This window comes from Camponotus vicinus, unplaced genomic scaffold (assembly GCF_025532165.1).
Source record: "Camponotus vicinus isolate PSW18456_S1 unplaced genomic scaffold, iyCamVici1.0 SCAF_2, whole genome shotgun sequence".
NCBI classification, from domain to species: Eukaryota; Metazoa; Arthropoda; class Insecta; order Hymenoptera; family Formicidae; genus Camponotus; species Camponotus vicinus.
In genome coordinates, this window is record NW_028141956.1 from 15942912 (window position 1) to 15968479 (window position 25568).

The following is a 25568-nucleotide window of genomic DNA, read 5'->3' on the forward strand; positions in this document are numbered from 1 at the left end:
TAAGAATAATTTAAAGACACATACTCGAATTGTTAACATATAATATTCTGATGTTAATGCATTTCGCACATCTAAATAATTCATTATATTTTACAGGAAACAGTTGTGAACCTTAAATATTATCTTATCTAAGAACTATTAGCGGGTTAAACCACGTCCGCAGTTTACTCATACACATTAGAATATTATAGGCATTAAAATATTTACAGCACGCACATTTAAATGTAGCGCATGTTAGTTCAGTAAGAAAACTCTCGTCTTAGTGTAAATGTAACAAGCCTTCCTTTAGCATTACACATGCAGTATTTTATACTAATTAGTTTGTTGTGTTTAATATTTGAATATGCAAACACATTACTATGGTTTAAACGAGTTAATCGGCATACGGATACATCTTATGAAGATCTCGATTATGAATATTGTGGTAAAGTCTATCTTGAATAATTTCAGAGTTTTTCGCATATGATAAAAGAACATAATGATAAAACATTCCTACTAATATTAAGTGAAATTGAATATTGAATTTATTATAAATTACTTTTATTTTTTATGAAAATAGTTTATTCCTTATAAAAGTTTATTCCTCCTAAAAAATCAAAACGCGATAACTAAACTATTTAGAATATTTTAATGATTTATATATACGTAAAAAAAAGATAAAAAAAGAAGCTGTTGAATGTTATAAACATATTATTTATGTGATCATTATGTCCTAGAATGCGGGAAGAAAAATGTATTTTTACCATCATCCAGAATAATTGGAGGACGAGAAGTTTATGAAAATGAATATCCTTGGATGGCTAGTATTATAAGTGTCAATAGATCACAAGTAATCTGTGGAGGATCAGTTATAAATGATCGTTATGTGGTAACAGCAGCTCACTGTATTGTTTATGGGTATATACGTGTATATACTGTATAAAATAATTAATATACATAAAAAATGTCATTGTTTCTTATCATAATATATATTTAATAAATAAGTTAAATAATATGTAATTTTACACAGATAAATTATATTTGCAAAAATTGTCCAAATCTATAAAATATATATATATATATTTATGTTGGACATTTCATAGTTTCAATAAAGATGATCTGAAGGTATCTGTCGGTGCTCATAATTCATGCAAATGGGATGCGAAGAGTACAATTTTTTCTGTTGAAAATATTTTTCCACATCCAAATTATAATAGCCAAACAAATTTTGCTGATATTATGCTGGTTAAATTAATTATGCGAATTACCTTTAACAAATTCGTTAGACCAATTTGTTTACCAAAACCTGGTAATCATTATAATCTCATCATATATATGATATATATTAATACATATATATATCTAATTAGCACTAAATAAAATTTACAATTCTATAAAAAAATTAATAATTGCTCATAACTTTTTTCTTTATACAGGACTTAATGTTGTCTCTCAATTTGGAGAACAATCCGTATCTGCACTTGGCTGGGGATTCTCAGAAACTGACTCTTTATTTAATAAAGAATGTGGTTTACGTATAGTGGATTTAACATTGTTTAAGCGATCGGAATGTCCTACCGACATCTCGAGTTTAATCTGCGCAGGATTTAAAACATCACCACGCGGTACTTGCGGGGTATTTAATCAATTGTAACATTATCATAATTAGTCATAATTTAATTTCTATTTTATATTAACATTAAATCATCTAAAAAGTTATCATACATACATTTCTATCTGTATCATACATACATTTCTCATGTATAATATTTCTAAAGATATAGATATTATTTCTTTAATTTTTAAGTATATAATCTTTTATACGCTCTAGAGTTTAATAATTTTCTTGATTTTTATTTTTAATTATTAAATTATAATAAGCAATATTACAATTATATAATATTCTCTTCTCCCTAAAAATTTTCAAAATACTCTCTCTCTCCCCTCTTCTTTATTCCCTCTTTCTATCTCTCCCTCTCCCTCTTTCTCTGGTTATATAAGTGAATTTTATTTTTTATACATTTATTTCTTTAGAAAAAGTATACATATACATACACATATGTGTATGGACAATATATTTTAATTTTTAATTTATACAGAATACTTAATATATAACATTTATTAATTTTATTTAATGTTTGCAATAAAATTAATCATATTAATTAATTAATTAAAAGTTATACGAATAAAATAAGTATAATATCATATTAGAAAATTATAAAAAATTATAATTATAAATATAATTCAGGGTGATAGTGGTGGTCCTCTTCAGATATTAAACGATAATTATAAATATATTTTAATAGGTGAGTTATAATATAAATAATAATTCAATAACTATATATATAATATGGAATTAATAAAGTTTATTTTGCAGGAATTACTTCAAATGGAGTATTATGCGCCAACGTTAATTATCCAGATTACTTTACGGATGTCGCGCAAATGATTCCATGGATATTGCAAATAACAAAACACGATTCGAAGTATTGTTGGCATTAATACATAATTAATGATCAGTTTTTACATATCTTGTAATAATCTTTGTAATATCATATATCTATAATTTTATAATCATTATTTACAACGTTTATCGATAAGAGGCGGGATAGAGAAATAAATAAGTAAATTTCATTTCTAAATACATAAGATAAAATTATTATGATTATTTTAGCGAATTTCTCAACACCTAGTCCGCAGATATTTACAAATTTCTCACAATACGCGTTGAGCGTTTATCAGCTAGCATACAACATAAACCTAAACGTCTTCGTTGACCGCTTTTTTATTGTACGTAACTCATAAAATGCTCTCGTAAAATTTCCGGTATATATTTCTACTATATATGACCTAATCGATAACGTCTATGATATGGTATCTGCAGAACCGTGTCAAGATTCGTTCGTATTTACGACGAGGGAAGCAAGAAAATGATAATTCACCGATAAATATTCACTTAAGCTCAAGAAATATTAAAAATTATATAGGCAATTATATAGGCAATAATACTGTTATAATTATAATTTTATTTATGTTGTATCGTAAAATTATTCGGCAATTATACAAGCCTGCGAGAGCCAGTTACAAAGGACAGAATAGGTGAATGTAATAGATTTTTTGACGCTGAAAACGAATCTGACCGCACAATTTCTCCAGCACGTCAAGTTTTTGAGTAATTTGTAGTTAAATAGTCCAAAAATGGCTATTTCGGCAAATTTCATAAATTTATTATGAGAAATCCTAATTTTTTGAAATATTTCTACCAATTATTCAAAAATCTAACGTGCTAGAGAAATTCTGCGACTAGTTTTTCGCGTCAAAAAATCTATCAGATTCATATACTCTGTTTTTTATAATTAACAAAACCTAAAATTTCGCACACAGCCTGTGTTATTAATGAAATCATTCTTATCTTTATACACATTCATTGCATTGAATTTTTCACATATCTGAATTTAAATATTACAAAAAAGACAATTATTTTCTCGGATCTTTCTTTTTTTCGATTCTCTTCAAATTTTCCGCTTTCTTCTTCATACACTGACTTTGGCCACAAGCATATAATTATTATAGAAAGTACTTAAGAATTTATCTCCCATATACTATCTTAACACTCACCTTTCTTTCCAGCTTTTTCTGAGAATAATTTATAACGCTTTCAAGAGAAAATCCGGCAATCTGCAAAATCTGCAAAGAATTTCCTGAAACATAAGACATTTAACACAAAAGTATAGATAAAGTTCATATTGAGTTATATCAGAAATATTATTCAATTACAAAATTGTTTTATAAATGCGAAATAATATTTTCTTCCATTTTTATGGCAGAAATTTTGTTGTAAAGAAATTTTTATATGTATATGAAATTTTTATTGTTATGAGAAATAGAAAAAGAACATTTATCTTATAGAATTTATCTTATAGAAAATATTTTTACCATATTTATGTCCAATATCTCCCTTTTAGGATTAATTTGAATTGTATAGCTTGCAGTGTATTTCGTATTGTACAAACATTCGTTAGAATTTGTCATTCGATGTCAAACGTTAATAAGAATAACGATTTACGAGTACATGTTTCTTGCGATATAAAACGTCGACGAGACGATACGCTTAACGATAGTTCGACACCGAAATTGGTTACCGTTGTTATTCGTAGATTAATATAGAAATAAAGTGTTCTCCGTATCGCATTCAGTAGTCGCATCGGTTTTAGCAGATGAAATGTCGCAAGAGTCGCGCAGCATGAAGTCCCATTTAATTTTGATGGCCTTGATTGGAGTCCTTCTAATCCTAGACGTTCGTTGAGAGAGTAATTAAGTGAAATTATCATGAGGACGAATTTGAGCGAAAGACGGCTGATAATTCACGATTTACTGAATAATTACATTGTGCTCATTTTCAGGCATCACGCGCGTCAAGACATCAGATACGTCTACGAGTAGATCCAAATTGTGGTAATGATTATGCAAGTAATACACGCATATACGTTCAACGAGGTTCTCGTTTGCACGAAAAGTGAATAGACGCTAACTTTAAATTACTATCATTCTGGAGCACTTTGTTATTCTATTTAGCAAACATTTTAATTCAATTAATTCTACGTTAATTAGACTTTATATCGATAATAATACGAACAAAACCGTATGTATGTTACAAAATTGCAAAATAAAGTTGACAATAAAGTCCACAATTAAATTTATCTGAAAAATTTCTGAAAATATGCACAAAAAAGTATACGATATACATCGCATAATATTGTATACATTTATCACATGTTTCATATACATGTAAAATTTTAATCGATTTATGTCTTTGCAACATTTAATCTTTGCATTTAATCTCTTTGTAACAGAATGTGGAGTATCGGGAGGAATATCAAATCGCATTGTCGGTGGAAATATAACAATCCCGCACATATTTCCTTGGGTTGTAGTAATATACAACAAAAAAGTTCTTCATTGTGGAGGCACATTGATTAATGATCGATATGTATTAACTGCCGGACATTGTGTTAAATGGTATTTGCCTTTCTCTCTCTCTCTCTCTCTCTGTCTCTCTCTGAAAAAAAACATTATCATTATATAGTTTCTTGGAAAACTTATACGCAGTATATGCTCTTATATATGTAATATTAATATATATAATTGTTTTATGATAAAAATATTGATAAATTAGAAAGAAATATATTAGATAGATCTAAAGAAAACATATATAAAATAAAATTCTAAAACATTTATAACTTTAAATACATTAGTTTTCTCAATATGAAACGTTTATAATAATATTGCTAAAACGAAAGATTTTAATCAATTTTATTAAATATACTATTATTTATTATAGTATAATGAAATAATTATATTATCGTAAATGTAACGCGCTCTTGTAAAATTATTATTTATATATATATATATATATATATAAATAATAATTTTTTATAAATAATAATTTTACAAGGCTGTAAAATGTATTCTGATTCTCCCTCATATTTTCCTGCGAGTTGTATAGGGTTCAATCTGTCGATCTCACAATCGGCTTAGGGATACACGACATTGAAAATTCAAACGAAGGATATATAGTTCAAATTGATAAAATAATCTTACACGAAGACTTTGAAAGTGATGATCTCCATGATACAAATGATATTGCTCTGATTCGGCTACAAGATCCAGTTGAAATCAATGAAAATGTGAAATCTGCATGTCTTCCGCATAAAGGTCAGTCTCTTTCTACAATATTACAATAGTTTTTACAATACTTAATATTTGAACGAACATTTGAATTTGAGAGATTTATAAAATTATTTATAATTCTTTTTCCCACATATTTCAAAATTTCTGACGAATATAGAAAAGAGTAATAAAAATAAATTTCCAATGGTAGAATCCGATTACACGGGATACCATGTTAAAGTTACTGGATGGGGACGTGTTCAAAGGGAAGGAAGTACATCCAGATTTCTGCGTCAAGCTACCTTAAAAGTGATGTCCTGGGCCTCATGTAGAAATACTTCATTTGCAGAGCATCTTACGGAATCGATGATATGTGCTTATAATGACAATACTGATGCGTGTCAGGTATTGTCTCACATCATGCTCAATTTAATTCGCTGATTCTGGATATTCTGGGATCACAAAATAATATTATATCCATTGTATAGAATTTTTTTACATATATCATTAAAGAAATTAATTTCCTACAAATTTTGTTTCAAATTATATCATATGAGTTTAAAAATTAGTAAAAAAAATCAAGTTACATTGTTTCTTCGATAAATACATATGTATATCTCGCACTTTAATGATATTAATAATATTGAAATTTTAGGGTGATAGCGGTGGGCCTCTTTTATACGAAAGAACGGATGGAAAATATGAAGTAATTGGTAAGAGTGTCATATAATTTTTTATGTAAGACATTTTCCATCTCAACAAAAAGAATGATTATAGATATTACTTTTAAGATTGTTAAATAACATTATATATGCAATTATCAAGATTATTTTCTAATGATGTGACTTCTCAGAAAAAAATATTTTTTTAAACTTCCTTTGTCATTTCTAAGTATAAATGATTTTTCCTTATAATTATACATGTAGCCTTATAATTATGCATAATACTGAAACGCAAAATTTCCCTTCAACATACGTACATCTTGTTATCATATTTTTAATATTGAATATTAATGGAAAAGATTTATCTTGTGAGATCACGTCATAAATTATGTCACAAGATTTAATTCATTCATGTAAGATTATCTTCTCCATCATTCTAACAGGAATAGTCTCCTGGGGTATCGGATGTGCCGAACCTGGAAACCCTGGCATATATGTGAAGAACACGGATTATGTGAACTGGATAAAATATCACTCTAATGACGGTATTTATTGCATAGATAGATAGATTTCATGCAATAAATATTAATAGAAATAAATGTAAAAATTTAATACTAAATTTTATTTATTTTAATCATATATATGAAATATAAATATTCCATAAAATATATATTCGAAATGTGAAAATTTTATAAAAAAATTGTTATACATATGAGAACAAATACTATATATTCATAATCATTATTCATTTAATCACGAAGTCAAATATTATATCTTATTCGATATATAAATAATCTAAAATACAAATTTGTAATTTTTATTTTCAAGTTATATCAATGCATAGCATCTCATTATAAATGTTAATACAGTTTGTAATCACTATTTTTTCTACTTCTGTTGATGGATTTCGATGGGCAATTTTCAATTTTACTTTATCATCCATATAATTTATAACTTTTGTGTCGATGATAACGCAATTGTTTGAAACAGTCAACGTTGATTAAAACGCATATGTCTCAGTCTTACTATAACCGATGATACACTAGTCTAAAAGAAACAAAAACTTTACCTAGCATATTATTTTTCTTAAAGAGTTAGGTATATAAGATATTCCATAAAATATTTTATTTTGTTAATGATAGAATCTTTATCCAATTTTCTTTAACTAAAATATTGAGGAAAATTAGCATTTATTAATCGAAATATAAATAATTCACAAAAGTTCTACTAATTATACATTAATATCTTTAACAATTAAATATTTTTATTTTGTTAAGACAAGTAGTGTCTGCAATTTAGTATTGCTTCATATAAATGTGCTTATTTTATATGTACATTTATATGTACATTTATTTTATATACAATTTATGTATATTACATGTAACTTTATGTACATTTTTAGTCATTTTATTACTAAAAAATTTATGTACATTTTTAGTCATTTTATGTACATTTATGTATATTATTGTACATTTATGTATGTATTGTATGCATTTATGTACATTTATGTACATTTTTAGTCATTTTATTTATTTATCATTTTATTATTTTATACTTCATGTACATTTTTAGTCATTTTGAGTATTGTATAATTTATATTTATATACATTTTAAAATGTATATAAATATAAATTATACAATACTCAAAATATATTAACATGATCATATATTAACATATATCAAAATGATAAAAATATTAACTAATATAAAGTAGTATAAGTAATAAAGAAATAATTATGAAAATAGTTATTACATTGAAATTCAGCTATTAAATGTTATATACAAATAATTATATTACTATAAATAATTATTTATTTCCAATAATAATAAGGAAATTAAATATAAAATAGAAGTAGCACTTGCAAAAAAAATATGATAATTAAATGAAATTAAATTTAGCGACTCCTATATTGTGTTTTTGAATTTAAAAATCCTGTTCGTCTTCTAATATCATTTATTTCATATTACTATACATATTTTAAATCATTTATAAATTGTATTGTAAAAACTTATAATAGTAGCAGTGAATTATAATTAGATATAATTGGACGGCTCTTCTTATGTTGGTGAATATAATATCGATTAAAAAATATCACATAAAGATCGTTTAGTTAAAAACTAAATATTTTAATAAGCTTTCGAAAAAATTAAAATTTAAAGATTAACTGTGCATTTTAGTAAATCATAGTGCATATTTAATATTGCATATTACAAGCTTTTTTTGTTACAAGAAACCAAAAACGAAAAACGCATAATACAAATAAAAATAAAATATTAAATGACATCATTTAGTAAGCATTGTAAAATGCAGCAATTACTGAACAATTATTAAAAATATGGATAGCATGTATGTGTACACACATTATAATATTTATACAATGCATAAGATTATATAAGAGCGAATAAACAGAAACGTAAAAAAAAATTTAATAAAAACTTATTCAAATTTTCCAATATGATATTCCGAAAATGATAATCTGATATCTTTCTATTAAATATGTATTGTGAATTCAATGTTTTATAAAACTTATATATTAGCTATATCCATATATATTAATTTCTTAAAGCATATTTTTTCTGCAACAATAATGCATTTAGCAATTAATAAGTAAAAGATATTTATTATAGGCCGGTATTCATAGTCCGGTCTTATATTTAAGATCGTCTTTAGTTCATCTTCAGATAATCCATAGCCAATAAAATGATACATACAATATCTAAAGATGAACTTAAGACGATCTTAAATATATGAACGGACTATGAATACCGGCCATAGACATTATTATTTCATATATTTTTAAACTTGAAAATATAATATAAAGTTTCATAAGATTTTTTTCTATCTGCGAAAGGTACTGAAATATTAAGGCGAATTAATTAGTTTTTCGTCAATATATGTAATTATTTTAATATGCATAATCGCTTCAAATGATGTATCAAGAACCATATCTTTGCAATTTAGTTATTCATATTCAAGATGGATCCTACTTTAATGAATCTTAGATTGTTCTATTAAGAAGGTTCATGAATAAACTTTAACATATAAACTTTAATTTTTAAAGATGAGAGAAATTTGATAATAAAATAAATAATATATTATAAAAGAACAGTTAATAATTTTTGAACATTAATGCTCTAATTAATAAAATTAATAAATGTTACAAATTAATGAATGCTATATATAAATGAACATCACACAGATTAATGCTGATACTTATTAAGCAAAAATACAATTTGAAACTATCACATATATGTGTGTGTGCGTGTGTATATATATATTATCTAATTAATTATTCATTATATTACTATAAATAATTAAAGGATTGTCTGATATATTAATTTGTGTAAAAATTAGTTATATTTAAACATAATATATTTTTTATAATTATAATTTTAACAAATTTAGATATATATATTGTGATAAATTGTTAAATTCACAAAATATGTATATACATATATATATATATATATATATATATATATATATATATATATATATATATGAAAAAAATCAATATTTTTATAATATACATATATATAATTATTATTATATATATAATCTACTTTATGTAAACAACCAATGAATAACATAAAATCATTTAAAAACTGAAAAATATAAAATACTAAATAAAGTTTTGAAATAATTTTGTTTCATGATTTTAGAATATTTAAACTGTAAAGAAAAAAAATTTTTTTTTGCAGATTTCTCAATAATATATTATTAATAAACTATATTTTAAATCCTAAATTATGCATTCGATTTAATAATTTAAAAAAAATATATATATATAATTATGTATATTAATTATGTTAATATCATTTTTTCAAATACATTGTATCATCACGTATATACATATATATATTGTATATAAATTTTGCTGTCGTGATGGGTAAATATACGATATGCTAAAATATAAATAATCTTTAGAAAATTAAATGATATACTAAGAAAAAGTATGTGCTTAAATACAAAATATATATTACACTTGCAATACTATAATACAGATATAAAAATTCGTGACGTTTTACTCGCGTTAATATATGACATGAGTAACATTAGCGTTACATTGCGATGTAACAGCTTCTTCAAGCGTACAGTCCAATTTTCGATAATTAGCCGTGCTTGGTCGTCGTCTACTACGATTACTTCTGGATCTTCGACCCTCTAATACAATAGCAAGTATCTAAAATATAAAGAAATTGATAAATGAAACAAATTAAAAACAATAATACACAATGCTATATAAATGTGTATGAATTAAGTTCACCTTCTGCTTATTATGATAACCTATATATCCAGCAATACATGCCACTGTAACCACAGTAAAGTAAGTAAAGAGATGAGAATCATCCTCTGTTCTTATATTAGGATTCCGCAAATTCTCCTGTTTAAAAAGTTCTGGTACGTTTTCATTTTGATTCCCTTTTAAAAAATGTATATATAAGTAGATCATTACATATAATTAATTAATATAAAAACAATTTTGCAGCTTACTTGTTGATTGTTGAATTGTATCTGCATCTGAAAATTAAGTAAATAATATACATATATTATACACGTGTATTACATTTATAAAAAAAAATATTATAAAGTACATTATTTGTAGAAATAGATTAATAAATATAAAATATACATTTTATATTTAAATATACATGTGAAATTTAATGTTCTTTAACAATAATGATGTATATATTTCTATACAAGTTGATTATTTTGTACAAAAAATTGACACAAGTTGATACAAGTTGATTATTTTGTACAAAAATATTGACACAAAATATATAATTATATAAACATATGCAAAATTCTCCAATCAATTTTTTAACTTTTATTCAAGATATAATCATTTTCATTTTTCATATATTTTCAAAAATAAATTAGATAAATATAAATTTATGAACATTAATACCTTCTATATTGCTATCTATATTAGTTTCTATATCTTCTTCTGGATTTCTAGCATCATAATGGTCTTGTGTATTTTCAGATAATGTACTAGTTTTTAAATCATCAATATTTTGTTCCTTAAATTCTTCTTCTTTTTCTTCACTTACAACATCTTTCTTTGGCACATTACTTGTAGGATTGTTCATTGATGGAACTTGCAAATCACTGTTTGTAGTGGTAGTTTTTGTAGGTTTCGCAATTTTAACATTAGGTTTAGTTTTATCAATAATCTTCTTTTTATTTTCGTCAAGCATTGGAGATGATGATTTATGAGCAGATGTTTTTAAATCAGTATCTAATTTCTTTTGGGCCTTACTTGACTTCTCACTGTCAGAGTTTACTTTTTCTGCATAAAGTTCTGCATGTATGGTTGGTACAGTTTGAGGCACATTTAATTGAGTTTTTTTAATATTATTGTTTTTAGAAATAGTTATAAGTTTATTTATGTTCTGTTCATTGGATTCTGATATCTTTTCATGTTCTATTTTATTACTTGTTGTCTCATTTAATATAAGATCAGATATTACAAGATGTTTTGTTTCTGTTTTACTTGCTTTTTTAATGTCATCATACTTCTTGATCCAAGCAAATACTGCACATAACGGTTTCAACTTATCATCAAATTCAAAACACATTTTCTGACATTTATACAATTTATTAAGCATTTCAACCAATGGTTTCAAAAGTGAATCTATTTTATTGTATGATGATGTGAATCCTTGTAACTTATCACAAAATTCCTTTTCATTTTCCATAATTGCATCAAAAGTTGCATTAGGAACAAATTTCTCCAAATTTGGAGTTAATATTGTTGTATTAAAGGTCTGACTAGAATATTGACAAATCTTATATGCTGTATCATAAACTCCTAAACACAGAAAAATATTTAGATTCTGTTCATTAAAGTCCAAAGGAGCAATAGGATACGGCAATGATGCACAAAGTTTTGCATATTCTGATTCATATAAAAATTTAGATGTCTCGCATAGATTTGTGTCATTCTTCATAACTTCGGTGATATTCGGCTTCTGGATTATCAATGGAGTGCTTATCACTCCCGTGAAGGAAACAACTAGGATAAGAATGTTTAGCATTAATGCAACATGAAATAAAACGTAACGGTTTTCCATTATTTCCAGAGATAAATTTCCAGCCTTTATTGTGCAAGTCTAGTAAACCGTAAGAAACCGTCGCTCTATCAGTTACTCAATATTATTCATAATTTTGTCCCCTTAATTTTTGTGAACACCGATCATTTTCTAAAAAAAGTCTCATACACTCCCACTCTCGCACAGTCCGTATTGTTCTAGGAACGCTGTACGTCGATTAATATACTTTTCTCTTTCATAACCTCTTTTATGTGTTCAATTTTCTTATAATACGTATCCAGACAGAAACTCGAAAAAGCGGCCATTTTCGCATTTTTCGTGCAACCAGAGAGAAGACTGAGAGATGTCATGGTCTGCTTTTAGGTGATCCCTGAAAGCGATACGCCCTCTATGGATTCGTATTAAGTTAGCCGGAAATTTTTCAGCCAACCAAAAATCTCCTTATGGAATCGTTTGTATTTCGTATGAAGATGTTTGAAGTGTGATTAAAAACGTTTGTGAGTAATTAGAATAATTATAAAAAATTAATCATTTTTACAGTATGTAGTTAGCCAACATAACTAAATATTAAAAATTCTCCTTATGAATCGTTTGTATTTCGTATGAAGAGTTTTGAAGTATAATTAAAAAGGTTTGTGAGTCATTCGTAATTAATTTTAATTAAATTTTTTTATATTGTGAAGTTAGCCGGAAGCTATATAAAATGGACGCCGTCCTGTGATAGGTCGATTTGCTTATGGTAAATACTAAAATTTTCTCATGTGTACTGACTTTAAGTGTAAGCAAAACGAGCAAATTTATCTCTTTTGTAACTTTTAATCCATGACTAATTTATTATTAATTCCGCATAATCGCATAATATATCATGGATCGTGGTGCGTAGATAATTGAAATATGTTTTTCTACCAATAAATAAGTAAATCTTTTATAATTGTTTTATAATGTAGTCATCATTCAGAAAATGATCACAATTTGTGATTACGTATTTAATTGTTATTTTATATTCGCTTTCAAATAATAAACGATATAATAATAAAATTTATATAAAAAGATGGTAATATATGTAATCCAATTAATTATAATTGACAAAATAATTTCTTGTGAAAAAATAAAAGTAAAAAATATAGAAGAATTTTTTTTATAGCTTGTATAAAAAATCAGTTTTATGCTAAGTATATTATAATTTTCTGGACTGTAGTAATATTTAATATATAATTTTTGCTATATAAATATATATTTCTAATATAAAATCTATTTCTACAGATAGTAAGAACGGCTGAGTTTTGTCACAGAATATCGGAAGGCTTACATCAAAATGCGAGAGAGAGGAGATGGCATATATCAATATGAATCCATTGCTGATGTTGTAAGAGCAAAAATAGATATCTCTGTAGATTTTATTATTTTTGCATCCGAAAACTTGAAAGTTGCCCATGCCTTATCGGAAGTAAGTCTTCTTTTGTATTTTCAAATATATATAAGCGCACATTTTTAGCATACTCTTTTATGTTATCATTTTTTTTGTTAATTATTATTGATTATTATTGATTACTTTGTTAATTATTGTCAATTTTTCAGATAGAAGCTAATATAGCCATAATAGATGAATACTATAATATCTGGTGCAACTTATTGTAGTAAATTGTAATGGAATCCGTAATGTTATGGGATTGATTCATAAATCAAAAGCACTTTGTTACAAATACAATATTCGTTTTCTCTCTGCCAATGTTTTCGTCAGAATTTTTATGTATATTATCGATCAAAACTTTTCATCACAATCATTTCACTCAAGCATTACCTGGACATGAAAAACAGAAATGTAATATTTTATTGTAGTATTGTATTAATATTACATATATATATATACAATAAAATATTATATTTCTGTTTTTCATGTCCAGGTAATGCTTGAGTGAAATGATTGTGATGAAAAGTTTTGATCGATAATATACATAAAAATTCTGACGAAAACATTGGCAGAGAGAAAACGAATATTGTATTTGTAACAAAGTGCTTTTGATTTATGAATCAATCCCATAACATTACGGATTCCATTACAATTTACTACAATAAGTTGCACCAGATATTATAGTATTCATCTATTATGGCTATATTAGCTTCTATCTGAAAAATTGACAATAATTAACAAAGTAATCAATAATAATCAATAATAATTAACAAAAAAAATGATAACATAAAAGAGTATGCTAAAAATGTGCGCTTATATATATTTGAAAATACAAAAGAAGACTTACTTCCGATAAGGCATGGGCAACTTTCAAGTTTTCGGATGCAAAAATAATAAAATCTACAGAGATATCTATTTTTGCTCTTACAACATCAGCAATGGATTCATATTGATATATGCCATCTCCTCTCTCTCGCATTTTGATGTAAGCCTTCCGATATTCTGTGACAAAACTCAGCCGTTCTTACTATCTGTAGAAATAGATTTTATATTAGAAATATATATTTATATAGCAAAAATTATATATTAAATATTACTACAGTCCAGAAAATTATAATATACTTAGCATAAAACTGATTTTTTATACAAGCTATAAAAAAAATTCTTCTATATTTTTTACTTTTATTTTTTCACAAGAAATTATTTTGTCAATTATAATTAATTGGATTACATATATTACCATCTTTTTATATAAATTTTATTATTATATAGTTTATTATTTGAAAGCGAATATAAAATAACAATTAAATACGTAATCACAAATTGTGATCATTTTCTGAATGATGACTACATTATAAAACAATTATAAAAGATTTACTTATTTATTGGTAGAAAAACATATTTCAATTATCTACGCACCACGATCCATGATATATTATGCGATTATGCGGAATTAATAATAAATTAGTCATGGATTAAAAGTTACAAAAGAGATAAATTTGCTCGTTTTGCTTACACTTAAAGTCAGTACACATGAGAAAATTTTAGTATTTACCATAAGCAAATCGACCTATCACAGGACGGCGTCCATTTTATATAGCTTCCGGCTAACTTCACAATATAAAAAAATTTAATTAAAATTAATTACGAATGACTCACAAACCTTTTTAATTATACTTCAAAACTCTTCATACGAAATACAAACGATTCATAAGGAGAATTTTTAATATTTAGTTATGTTGGCTAACTACATACTGTAAAAATGATTAATTTTTTATAATTATTCTAATTACTCACAAACGTTTTTAATCACACTTCAAACATCTTCATACGAAATACAAACGATTCCATAAGGAGATTTTTGGTTGGCTGAAAAATTTCCGGCTAACTTAATACGAATCCTCTATGGACATTAAAAACGTAGACATGAACTACATACCCACGTGGAAAATGCCGATGCTGAAAAACGGGCCCAATATTGGCTTAATATCGGCAGCCAAGTGTTGGCAGACAATGCTGTCCCGTTGTTGGTTAATTGTCGGGTTTATAATGTCCCATGAAAAAAAATAAAATAAAATAAAAATTCATGGTGTGACGTCCCGCCATCTTAAAATTACTAGATTTAGTTACAATTCGCTTACCCACCTTATTTCTTTGCTATATCCATGGAATAAGAATATTCAATTCTATTATTCGTAATTCAATTTTACTCACTATTATCAATTATATTACTATTAATTTTAATTCTAATATATGCGTATACGGATTCTAACGCTTAAAATATCAATTATAATATTTGCTTACCGTTTTATTCTACACGGTTATTTAGCCCGCTAATTAAATAAGTATTCCCTCAATCAATGTATAATGAGGACTTTATATACGCGCTAAAATTCGAATTTAGATTTTAACAAACGCGACCGAAAATATACAATTTAAGCAATAACAAGTAAGGTATTTCAAAGGAACTGTTGAATTGATCTTAAATATGAATAAATACAAATATATTTAAACACTTTGAAATGCTTTATTTAAAATCCATTATGGAATCATAAACAGTGGAAATAACTTTCTCTATACGCTACAACTTAAAATTAATCTATTCTAACTTGAGCCGTAAATTTCTGAACCTTTTCTAAAATATAAAGGAAGTTATACATATAAAATGATTTTGTAATCCTAACACCGCTAATGATAGATATTAAATTAAGAGCGCATAGTTTTGACGCGTGAGGTGGTCTAAGAGGAAGTCATAAACATATCGAACATTGATTTCTCGGAGATGTCAACCGACACTTCCGATGAAAGTCGCGTACTACTCTTTGATCACCGCCGCGCTTCTATGAAAAGGATATCTATGTCAAAACAATTGATAAGTAATTCAGTAGTGCTTCCGAGAACAACGTGATCCGATGTAAAGATCACCTTACTCGAGGATTCCTACGGCTAAAGATCATGCAAGGAACAACGAAATCGCCAGTATATAAACCCCGGATTCTAGGGGCGAGCGATTCATTCTATCATTAATAATTAGCTAATATAGCAGACTCGCTGTTAGTCGTTATTTTCGTAATCACTTTGTCGTTATTCTTTATTATTCTTTAACCATTCATTATAACTAAAATTTAATACCTTGTATCAATCTGCTATATCGTTCAGTAAAATTCAAATAAAGAAGTTATACTTGTGCAAATTCACTGTGTCAATCCTTGGAGATTCCCAGACCTTGCTTAGACGAAGGCGATCGAGACCAACCGAAATCGACATCTGAGTGGTAAGTACCAGATTTTTTGTCCCACTTCATTCTTGTCTATTCAATATTCGTGTGATAATATTCACCTTCCTTGCATTCACAACATTTCCTGAAACAAAACATTGAGGATTAAATAAACAAGCATACTGTCAAGCACTAGCACGTCGCTGGCAGTATTCCTTCCTCTTACTCCTGCACAAATTGTTTTAGCTTGTTATTCTATTCTGATAAGCGTCAAAGCAAAAATTAATTAGAACTCCAAAAATCGCCCTCATCAATTGAGCGTCGCAACTTCCCTTCTCCGAAGATTCCTTTATCTCCAGGCATCCTCTGCTATGCCGGAGAACTCCTCACTCTCCAATTTTTATTCTTAAAAATTCATTACCACATTTTAACCCAAACCCAGATTTCCATCGTCTCTGGGCATCCACTATCATGCCGGAGGCATCCGACATCCTAAACCAATTCGCTTAATCGACGCTTCATTGAATATACCAAATATACCGATATTTGGATTTGCATAAATTTCTAACGTTGCTATTAGGATAAAACGTCTTTCCACACACATAGGTATAGCATCTTCGCGGTGCTGTACACAGATTTTATTATCCATTCGCCCATTCTTCCGTCGCTGCCGGGCATCCACTGTCATGCCGGAAGCATCCTGAGTTCCCTACCCTTATACGCAAATTCCACTATCATAACTTTATTCTGCCCTCAAGTTCCGTCGTCCCCGGGCATCCACTGTCATTCCGGAGACATCCACATATCCTTATGAATTATTCCTTCATTGACGTTTTAGCTAAACAAAATTACAAGAATAAATGTACTACGAGCTAATGTACATTGACGCTGATTCAGTCAATAACAATAATAAGAATAAATAAAATACCAATTTCCTTAACCAATACTATATTCTACCTGCCTGAAAACATATATATTTCAATAGTCACTACTCATTTAACATTCTCCAATTATAGAATTTCGCGGCTTCCTTATATTTTTCCGTAATCGATAAGTCAGATCCTCGCTCTCGGCATCCCCAAGGTATAGCCGGTGTAAGCAGGTTGCCTTGAAAACAAAGAGAGCGCACTTTCCTCTGGAACTGAGGCATCTAGGGGAAAAGTTGGTCACTGAGACGTGACAATGGCCAGAGAGAAGCCTGAGAGCGGCCATGCCCCTGATTTAGGTGGAACCCGTATTTGAAGCGCCTCTATGTCCATAAAACGTGGACATTGAACTACATAGCCATGTCCATGAAACTTTTCAAAGGGTAACATGCTATGTCCACGATTTGTGGTTCTGTTCCGTGCTATATGCACAAAGTGCCGGCAATATGACTGCAAAAATATGAATGCAAGACAAGTTATGTATACATCTTTAATGTAAATAAGATTTGTGGTCTCTCTTTCTCCATATATATATATATATATATATATATATATATATATATATCGAGATTTATACTAAAAATAGCTATATACAATATATAGAAATTTATTCATAATATGACTATACTTGAAAATAAGATATTTTTTACCAGACTATTAATAAATAATTTATATATTTAAAGAGAGAGAAAGTTTGATATTATTTTCAATATAGATCCTACACATTTCTTAAGAATAAAAGTTCTAAATAATAAAGATGTATATATATATATATATATATATACATATATATATATATATTTATGTATATATATACACACGCGCGCGCGCGCGCGTGTGTGTGTGTGTGTGTGGTATATACGTATGTATGTACGTATGTATGTATAAAAGCAATGCGAAAGTTACGTGAGGAAGCGAGAAGGACAAGTAAAATAACAATAAGAGCGAACGAGATAGAAATAGCACGAGCAACGAGACTCGAGCTCGAGAATCGGATTTTTCTTGCGCGCTATTATTTTCCTCTCGCTCGCACCTATTACTGTCTCGCTCGCTCCTATTACTGTCTCGCTCGCTCCTATTATTGTCTCGCTCGTTCTTGTTACTGTTTCGCTCGCTCTCGATTCTTGGGTCCGCTTATCTTTCCGAGCTATCTATCACGATTGTCAAGTGTGACAAAGAAAGTAAGACCATGAGTAGAGAGCGAGCGAGATGACCTATCATCAAAGAGTTCCGAAGTCTCTTACAATCGGTTTCTTCGCTTCCTCTATCCATTCGCAATTCACGAAAATGTAAACATCTTATAAAATAAAAATTGAAACTTTTATTTTTAATTTTATCGGTTTGAAAGTAATTTTAATGAATTAATGAGATTTTGGCGATTAAAATGATATCAAACATGACGTAAATCGGGTAATTTTTAATTAATCTGATAATAAATATTTCATTATAATTATATATTTAATTAAATTTATGCGATTTATATCGTGTTTGGTATTATTTTAATCGCAAAATTCTCATTATTCTATTAAAATTACTTTCAAATGAATAAAAAATGCATTTTATTTTTTGACATATATTCGTGAATATTATAAATGAAGTCTCGTGTAAGAAATTTCGGAATCTGCGGCATCGGGAATTTTTTCGTTATTTATAATAATATATGACTTTAAATTGCCATAAAATAAAAACTAAAGCTTTTATATTTTGTTTGATCTTTTTTGATTAAAAGGGATTAATGAAATTCTTGCGTTTAAAATGACATCGAACACAATATAATTCGGATAACTTTTACTTATTGTTATATAAGTAAAAGAATGTTTCTAATTGAAAATTATTTGAATAAAATGTTGGGTTTAATGTGATTTTACAATTAGTCGTAAAAATCATATTAATTCTAAAATTATGTTCAGTAAGATAAATTAAGTAATATAAAAATTTTAGTTTCTAATACATTTTCAATGTTATCAATTGTGGTGTTCACATGACGTCTCCTGGTCTAAATATGTTCAATATAATTAATATTAAATGGTCTATATATTGTGCAGTGAAACAATTTATTTTAATTTATTATATATATATATGTATATACAGGGTGTCGCAGATCACCCGTTTCAGCCGAATATCTCAAAAACTGAGCGCGGCAGACAAAAATATTTCAAACAAAAGTTGTAAGGTTTCAAGTAACGCATTACATGGTGATATCAGTATGACCTTGAAGAGTGTTGTCAAGATCAGGGCAAAATCACTTTGGATTTTTTAAATGGAACTCGCTATTTTTATTACATATTCTTGTAGCTCATCTCAAGAGCTTTCCAAAATACTATAATTAAGTTAGTTTTAATTAAGTACTTTCCGAGTTATGAGGCTTGAAATCATTTCTTAATTTTACATAAACCGTAAAATATCTTGTAAAATATTCATTTTTCGATTATCTTACCTTAATACTTTTATGTACAAAATAATGAGAGGAATCAATTGGTGTAAAGAAAACATAGTTGTTTCGAAGAAAAAATATGTAATTGTTAATTGCAAATTAAAAGAACAGTTAGAAGGAGACAAAGAGTGAGTTAAGCTAAGATTAAAGTTAAACGACGTTGGTAGAAACAGGCATAAGTCAACGATTAAATTATAAGATAAATCGCGATTTAAAATTCCCGAGAAAATGCGACGAATAAATAAATCGATAATATTCGGAATATCCGATTGTGATATGTACCTTTTATAATATAATAATCGAAGCGTCTCAATAGACATTATAATCGCGCGCGATATAATTATCACATAAATGCGAAGATATTTGGACAGACAATTTGATGTCTGTAATATTTACGAATACAGTACTCATTGTCTGAGTCAATTGCGAATCTTTATAAGATAAATCGCGACTCGAATTCACGGGAAAACGCGACGAATAAATAAGTCCATAATATGCGGAATATTTGATCGCGATACGTAATTTTTATAATATAATAATCGAAGCTCTCAATAGACACGAGCGCGATATAATTGCTATCACGTAAGTATAGAAAATCAAAAATATTTCGACAATCATTTGAGGTCTGTAATGTTTGCGAATATACAATTCACCGACCGATTTACTTGCGAATTTTTATAAGATAAATCGCGATTTAAAATTCGCGATAAAACGCGACGAATAAATAAATCGATAATATTCAAAATATTCAATTGCAGATACGCGAATGATATATCAGTAATATCCGATAAAAAGAGGAGCGATCTTAAAAATGGAGAACGATTAACATCTTGTGTCTACATTAGATTTCGCAACATCAATCTGCGAAGAAAAGTTAAGTAATCCATTGAATGTCGGGAACTTCACTGTAGGAGGGAACGAATCCTGGATCTTCCGGACTATTCCCGATAGCAATGATTTCAGTAATAAATCAACCACAATTATCCCTCGTCATTATCTCCAATTCACGAAATTGATATGCACATTAGAAAACATGTTCTTCCATTATTAAGAAATATATTTCTTTATTGAAAATTAAATGGATATAACGACCTTTTTTATTGAAATGTGATTACGAACGATTATATTTATAAATAATAAAATACATGCATTATTGGAGTTTGTGTTAAATGTGCGAACACATAATTTGGGGTACGGTTCGCGCGCGCGAGACGAATCGAACCCGATATCAGCAAGATTTAAAAAATTTCAATTCGAACAGTGTGCAAAATAAAATAAATCAAATAATTTTAAACAATTAATTCTAGATTAATTCTCTAGATTCTTATTCTTATAACGTTTAAATTAATAATTTCTTTTCTTTTAATCAATATATTACTGATATAGGTACCCATTCGATTTGTCTCGAAATTTTTAAGTATTCGCACATTTTATATAATATACATGTATAATTTCGCGTATATATAATATATAACATTATTAAAAATTATAAAAATATTTTGGATACGTAAATTTGTGCATGTATTTTATTATACATATATATAAAATGGTATATATCTAAAAACTAATATTTCAAAATGCCGATGGATGTCCAATACCTGCAAATAGTTTCTTAAAAGAAACTAAAAATTAATGTTAATATCCCCAGCACCTAAAAATAATTTTTCAAAAGAGACAAATTATATTAATTAAAAATATATTCGTTCGTAATTATTTTTATCAAAAAATTTATACAAATTAATTACAATATGAAATTACTTGAAAACCTAAAATTTATACACAACGCTATATCCATATTTAATCTACTATTAAATCTTTCTAGCATTATATATATAGACAATAATAATACCAATCCTAATAATGATAGAACATTTTTAACGAAGAAAAGAAAAGATACATTTCTCTCATCTAAATATATATTATTTAAATTAATTCGACGTTAAAGAAGCGTATCATCGTTGAATTACTACCGAAATCATTGCTTTCGGAAATTGCCAGGAAAACCTGAGATTAGTTCCTTCAATCTTACAATAAAAATTCCCAATTTTTAACAGGGCACCGAACTAGACGTCGCGAATGGATCTCACAAGAACCGATGAAAAATAATTCTCCATGATGAAAATCGTTTTGACTCCTTGGCGGTACGAGCCACGCAACTTTCATTAAAGTTTATTTAACGGAAGGAACAATGGTAACTCTTTTATTAAAACGACAATCTCGTCTAAGAACGCGAAAAAGAATGCGAAAAAGGACGCGAAAAGAACACGGTGTTTTCGCAACGGTAATTTATTAATTTATTTATGAATATTTTCCGATATGAAAAAAAAAATTCGTAAATACAAATATAACCAAAAAAAATAAATTATTAAATTCATAATAATTAACTCGCGATTCTATAATATCGAAGGTGATCGTTAAATTTTGTGAAGTTAATATTTAATCGTTGACTTATCACAAATCTTATCGAATCTTCACTCTCTTATTCGACATTTCTTTATATTTAATTAGCAATATTTAGGAATATTATCTGACGAGAGGGACAGCGATAAAATTCTTCTGTTAAAATGATAATCTTGTATAAGAACGCGAAGAGAACGCGGAAAGAACACGGTATTTTCGCAATCATAATTTAATAATTTATTTTAAGAATATTCAGTTCCTCTTTGACATGAAAATACAAACAGTTACTCTTTTATGAATATTCCAAAAATATATACTACAGAAACAAATACTTTAATTTAATGAATTACTATTATGTTAATTACTATTATGTAATCATTATACGTATACTTTCGATAATTTTTCGTGTAATTTACATAAGAATTTACAATCATAAATACAATTTCATATAATATAATTATAGTCATAATTGTATTGTATTTTACAATTAAAATATCAATGTTAGATATTATAATTAAAATACAATTATAACTATTTATAATTTACAATTTACAATTTACAAATTTATGATGCTATCAATATCAAATAATAATTCCATTTATTCAAATATTTAATAACATTGATATAATAATTTGATATTGATAGCATTAACATTTGGATTTAATATTATATTCGATTTAATACACATACATTTTTAAGTTTTAAAATAAAATATAACATGTTAAGATTTCTTAAACGTTAATAATTATGCAATTTCTTTAATATTTCTGAAGATAATTTTGATAATTTAAATTTCCCTTTTAAAACATTTTTATTTTTAAAACATGTTATATTCATTTTTACGTTTTTAAAAATAAATTCAACTTAATTAAAATAATTTTAATTTACCCCTAGGATTATTGGAATATTAAAAGAAAGAATGAATCTTACTTAATAGCCCTAACAACCCTACTATTAAAGGATTCTAATAATTTTAATAGCTCCAACAATCCTACTATAACAGAATTCTAATGATCTTAAGAGCCCTAACAACCCTAATATTAATAGAAGAATTCTAATGATTTTACTTAATAGCCTTAACAACCCTACTTCCTGATTAACTAAAATTATTCGAGATTTGAGGAACCTATCTCTAATCATCACCTCACCTAATCACGTATATATTTTAGTCACGTGCCCTAACCGCGTACCCTAACCGTACTCTTCAGGCCAGTTGAACCTACCTTTCGTTGATCCTGGCCACTTTCTTTCTCGATCTCTAATCAGAGATCGAAGAAGGAGATAATTACTCCTTCTTTTGCCGGATAATTACCGGCAAAAGAGCGTGAAATATTTACGCTCATTTAGTAACGATCGTTCGATTTCACGATCGTTCGTTAAATATTGAATATAACTTTATTTTAACTGAAATAAAGCCAAATTACTACAAATTTCTATAAATTATATTTTATAGTAAAATATAAAATTAATATGTGTATTTATCATATTACAAATTATTTAATTAATTAATCATTTGGCTTTATATTAAGTTAAAGTAAAGTTTAAAAACAATATCTACAAACAAATTCTACGATGGATGAGCTATGAGCAATTAGAAGATAAGTGCGTATTATAAGAATAAATTAGCATCAAAAATTGATAAAATTGGTAATTGTTAATGCGTGTCCTTTATTTAATAAATTAGACAAAATCTTTACAAAAAAATCTTTTCTTAATCTCTTCTTTTTTTAATTAATATTTCAATATATTTTCGCAATAGCATATATTTATGCAAAGCATAAGTTCGAAAGAACTTATTAAAATTATTTAATTTAATTGAATTAATTTAATTTAATTATTTAATTTAATTTATTTAATTTAATCCATCCTAGCTCATCCATTTTAAGGCAACGGATTTATCTACAATCTACAATCTACATCTACATCTACATCTACATCTACATCTGCAATCTCTACGAATCTGTTACCTTAAAGTTAAATAAAAGTTTTTTTCACTCACCGGCACTGATGCGCAACAGCGGAGTTGTTGTTATCGAAGCTAGTTGTCTGTAACATACAAATATAAAATTCATTTATAATAATGCTCACAAAATGCAATTAATATTTAAAAAAATTTTTATCGCGCGGAATTTTATATCCCATGTGTAAAATAATAAGCAGATAAACACGTATGGAAAAATTTTATAAATTTTTGAAACCGTTTTTTAAATAGAAAATTTTATATGACTTTTATAAAAATCTTTCTCTTTAATTCATTTAAATAATAAGATCGAATTATTGTTCGTTTATAACAAGTTAACGATTTATAACAATTAACATATAAATAATAGATATTCACCATCAGGTTGCTCCGCCGATGTAAGATGCCTCTCCCAGGCCTCCTCCTCCTCTCATGTTGTTGGCGCGCGATAACGACACTCCCGCACTCGCGAGCGATATTTTTATATCGCTATTTCCGCTATTTTACGCGCGATACTTAACGGTGTCCGCACTATTTCGGTACAATAAAAAATTTTCTATTTGATCGCGCGATGTATATACTTAATATGTATATACTTTGAACGGCACTCCCGGTTTCGGTACGAGCGAAAATCCCATTTCACTTACGAGAATCAGCTTCGAGTCAACAGGTCGGGAATGCAACGATACAACGAGCAAGGACTAAGCCCAAACCGGAAAAAAGACGAAGCGATTAACGGAAATAGAGGAAAATGAAGTTCACCAACTCTTTTTCGCGCATAATTATCCTATCTCGTATCGAACCTGGACCCGCTAAGCACGATTTCAGGTGCTCCGCCCGGACATATTATGC

The 25568-nt window shown here is 27.4% G+C and overlaps 3 protein-coding genes and 2 long non-coding RNA genes across 11 annotated transcripts; 3 read left to right on the top strand and 2 right to left on the bottom strand.

Annotated features, from left to right (window-relative positions):
- The first annotated feature begins 258 nt into the window (after positions 1-258).
- LOC145967266 (serine protease 1-like) lies at positions 259-3971 on the top strand. Of its 2 annotated transcripts, XM_083091985.1 has the most exons (7): positions 259-424; positions 717-897; positions 1083-1288; positions 1416-1615; positions 2228-2285; positions 2357-2513; positions 3610-3934. In XM_083091985.1, exons 1-6 carry the CDS (start codon positions 298-300, stop codon positions 2479-2481), a joined length of 897 nt encoding a protein of 298 aa, XP_082948111.1. In that variant the 5' UTR covers positions 259-297; the 3' UTR covers positions 2482-2513; positions 3610-3934. The 2 variants fall into 2 exon arrangements, with proteins under 2 accessions (XP_082948111.1, XP_082948110.1); XM_083091984.1 differs by having other exon boundaries at positions 2357-3971.
- Positions 3972-4201: 230 nt separating this feature from the next.
- LOC145966419 (trypsin-1-like) lies at positions 4202-6974 on the top strand. Its single transcript, XM_083090467.1, has 7 exons — positions 4202-4276; positions 4383-4449; positions 4833-4998; positions 5486-5694; positions 5861-6054; positions 6305-6362; positions 6755-6974. Exons 1-7 carry the CDS (start codon positions 4202-4204, stop codon positions 6877-6879), a joined length of 894 nt encoding a protein of 297 aa, XP_082946593.1. The 3' UTR covers positions 6880-6974.
- Positions 6975-10266: 3292 nt separating this feature from the next.
- On the bottom strand, positions 10267-12773 carry LOC145966537 (uncharacterized). Its single transcript, XM_083090652.1, has 4 exons — positions 11222-12773; positions 10807-10833; positions 10580-10734; positions 10267-10495 (listed from the first exon to the last, which is right to left on the bottom strand). The coding sequence occupies exons 1-4, from the start codon at positions 12387-12389 to the stop codon at positions 10346-10348; spliced, it is 1500 nt and encodes a 499-aa protein (XP_082946778.1). The 5' UTR covers positions 12390-12773; the 3' UTR covers positions 10267-10345.
- A 439-nt stretch (positions 12774-13212) lies between these two features.
- Positions 13213-14097, top strand: LOC145966538 (uncharacterized). 4 transcript variants are annotated; one of them, XR_014437060.1, is made up of 3 exons: positions 13213-13243; positions 13632-13815; positions 13947-14097. It is a non-coding gene; the product is annotated as an uncharacterized LOC145966538 (long non-coding RNA). The 4 variants fall into 4 exon arrangements; XR_014437059.1 differs by having other exon boundaries at positions 13221-13350; positions 13636-13815; XR_014437062.1 differs by lacking the exon at positions 13213-13243 and adding an exon at positions 13270-13284.
- A 247-nt stretch (positions 14098-14344) lies between these two features.
- On the bottom strand, positions 14345-15229 carry LOC145966539 (uncharacterized). Of its 3 annotated transcripts, none has more exons than XR_014437064.1 (3): positions 15199-15229; positions 14627-14810; positions 14345-14495 (listed from the first exon to the last, which is right to left on the bottom strand). It is a non-coding gene; the product is annotated as an uncharacterized LOC145966539 (long non-coding RNA). The 3 variants fall into 3 exon arrangements; XR_014437065.1 differs by lacking the exon at positions 15199-15229 and adding an exon at positions 15158-15172; XR_014437063.1 differs by lacking the exon at positions 15199-15229 and adding an exon at positions 15100-15114.
- Positions 15230-25568: the final 10339 nt, after the last annotated feature.

What these genes read in the sequence shown, in the direction of transcription:
- LOC145966537 (XM_083090652.1), bottom strand. Translation starts at nt 12,389, where the DNA reads ATGGAAAACCGTTACGTTTTATTTCATGTTGCATTAATGCTAAACATT. An exon ending in TACAATTCAACAATCAACAA is followed by an intron (nt 10,735 to 10,806) that starts GTAAGCTGCAAA and finishes ATTTTTTAAAAG; the next exon opens with GGAATCAAAATGAAAACGTA. An exon ending in GTTATCATAATAAGCAGAAG is followed by an intron (nt 10,496 to 10,579) that starts GTGAACTTAATT and finishes TTTATATTTTAG; the next exon opens with ATACTTGCTATTGTATTAGA.
- LOC145967266 (XM_083091984.1), top strand. Translation starts at nt 298, where the DNA reads ATGCAGTATTTTATACTAATTAGTTTGTTGTGTTTAATATTTGAATAT. An exon ending in TCTCGATTATGAATATTGTG is followed by an intron (nt 425 to 716) that starts GTAAAGTCTATC and finishes ATTATGTCCTAG; the next exon opens with AATGCGGGAAGAAAAATGTA. An exon ending in AATTTGTTTACCAAAACCTG is followed by an intron (nt 1,289 to 1,415) that starts GTAATCATTATA and finishes TTCTTTATACAG; the next exon opens with GACTTAATGTTGTCTCTCAA.
- LOC145966419 (XM_083090467.1), top strand. Translation starts at nt 4,202, where the DNA reads ATGTCGCAAGAGTCGCGCAGCATGAAGTCCCATTTAATTTTGATGGCC. An exon ending in TTGTGGTAATGATTATGCAA is followed by an intron (nt 4,450 to 4,832) that starts GTAATACACGCA and finishes TCTTTGTAACAG; the next exon opens with AATGTGGAGTATCGGGAGGA. An exon ending in TGCATGTCTTCCGCATAAAG is followed by an intron (nt 5,695 to 5,860) that starts GTCAGTCTCTTT and finishes TTCCAATGGTAG; the next exon opens with AATCCGATTACACGGGATAC.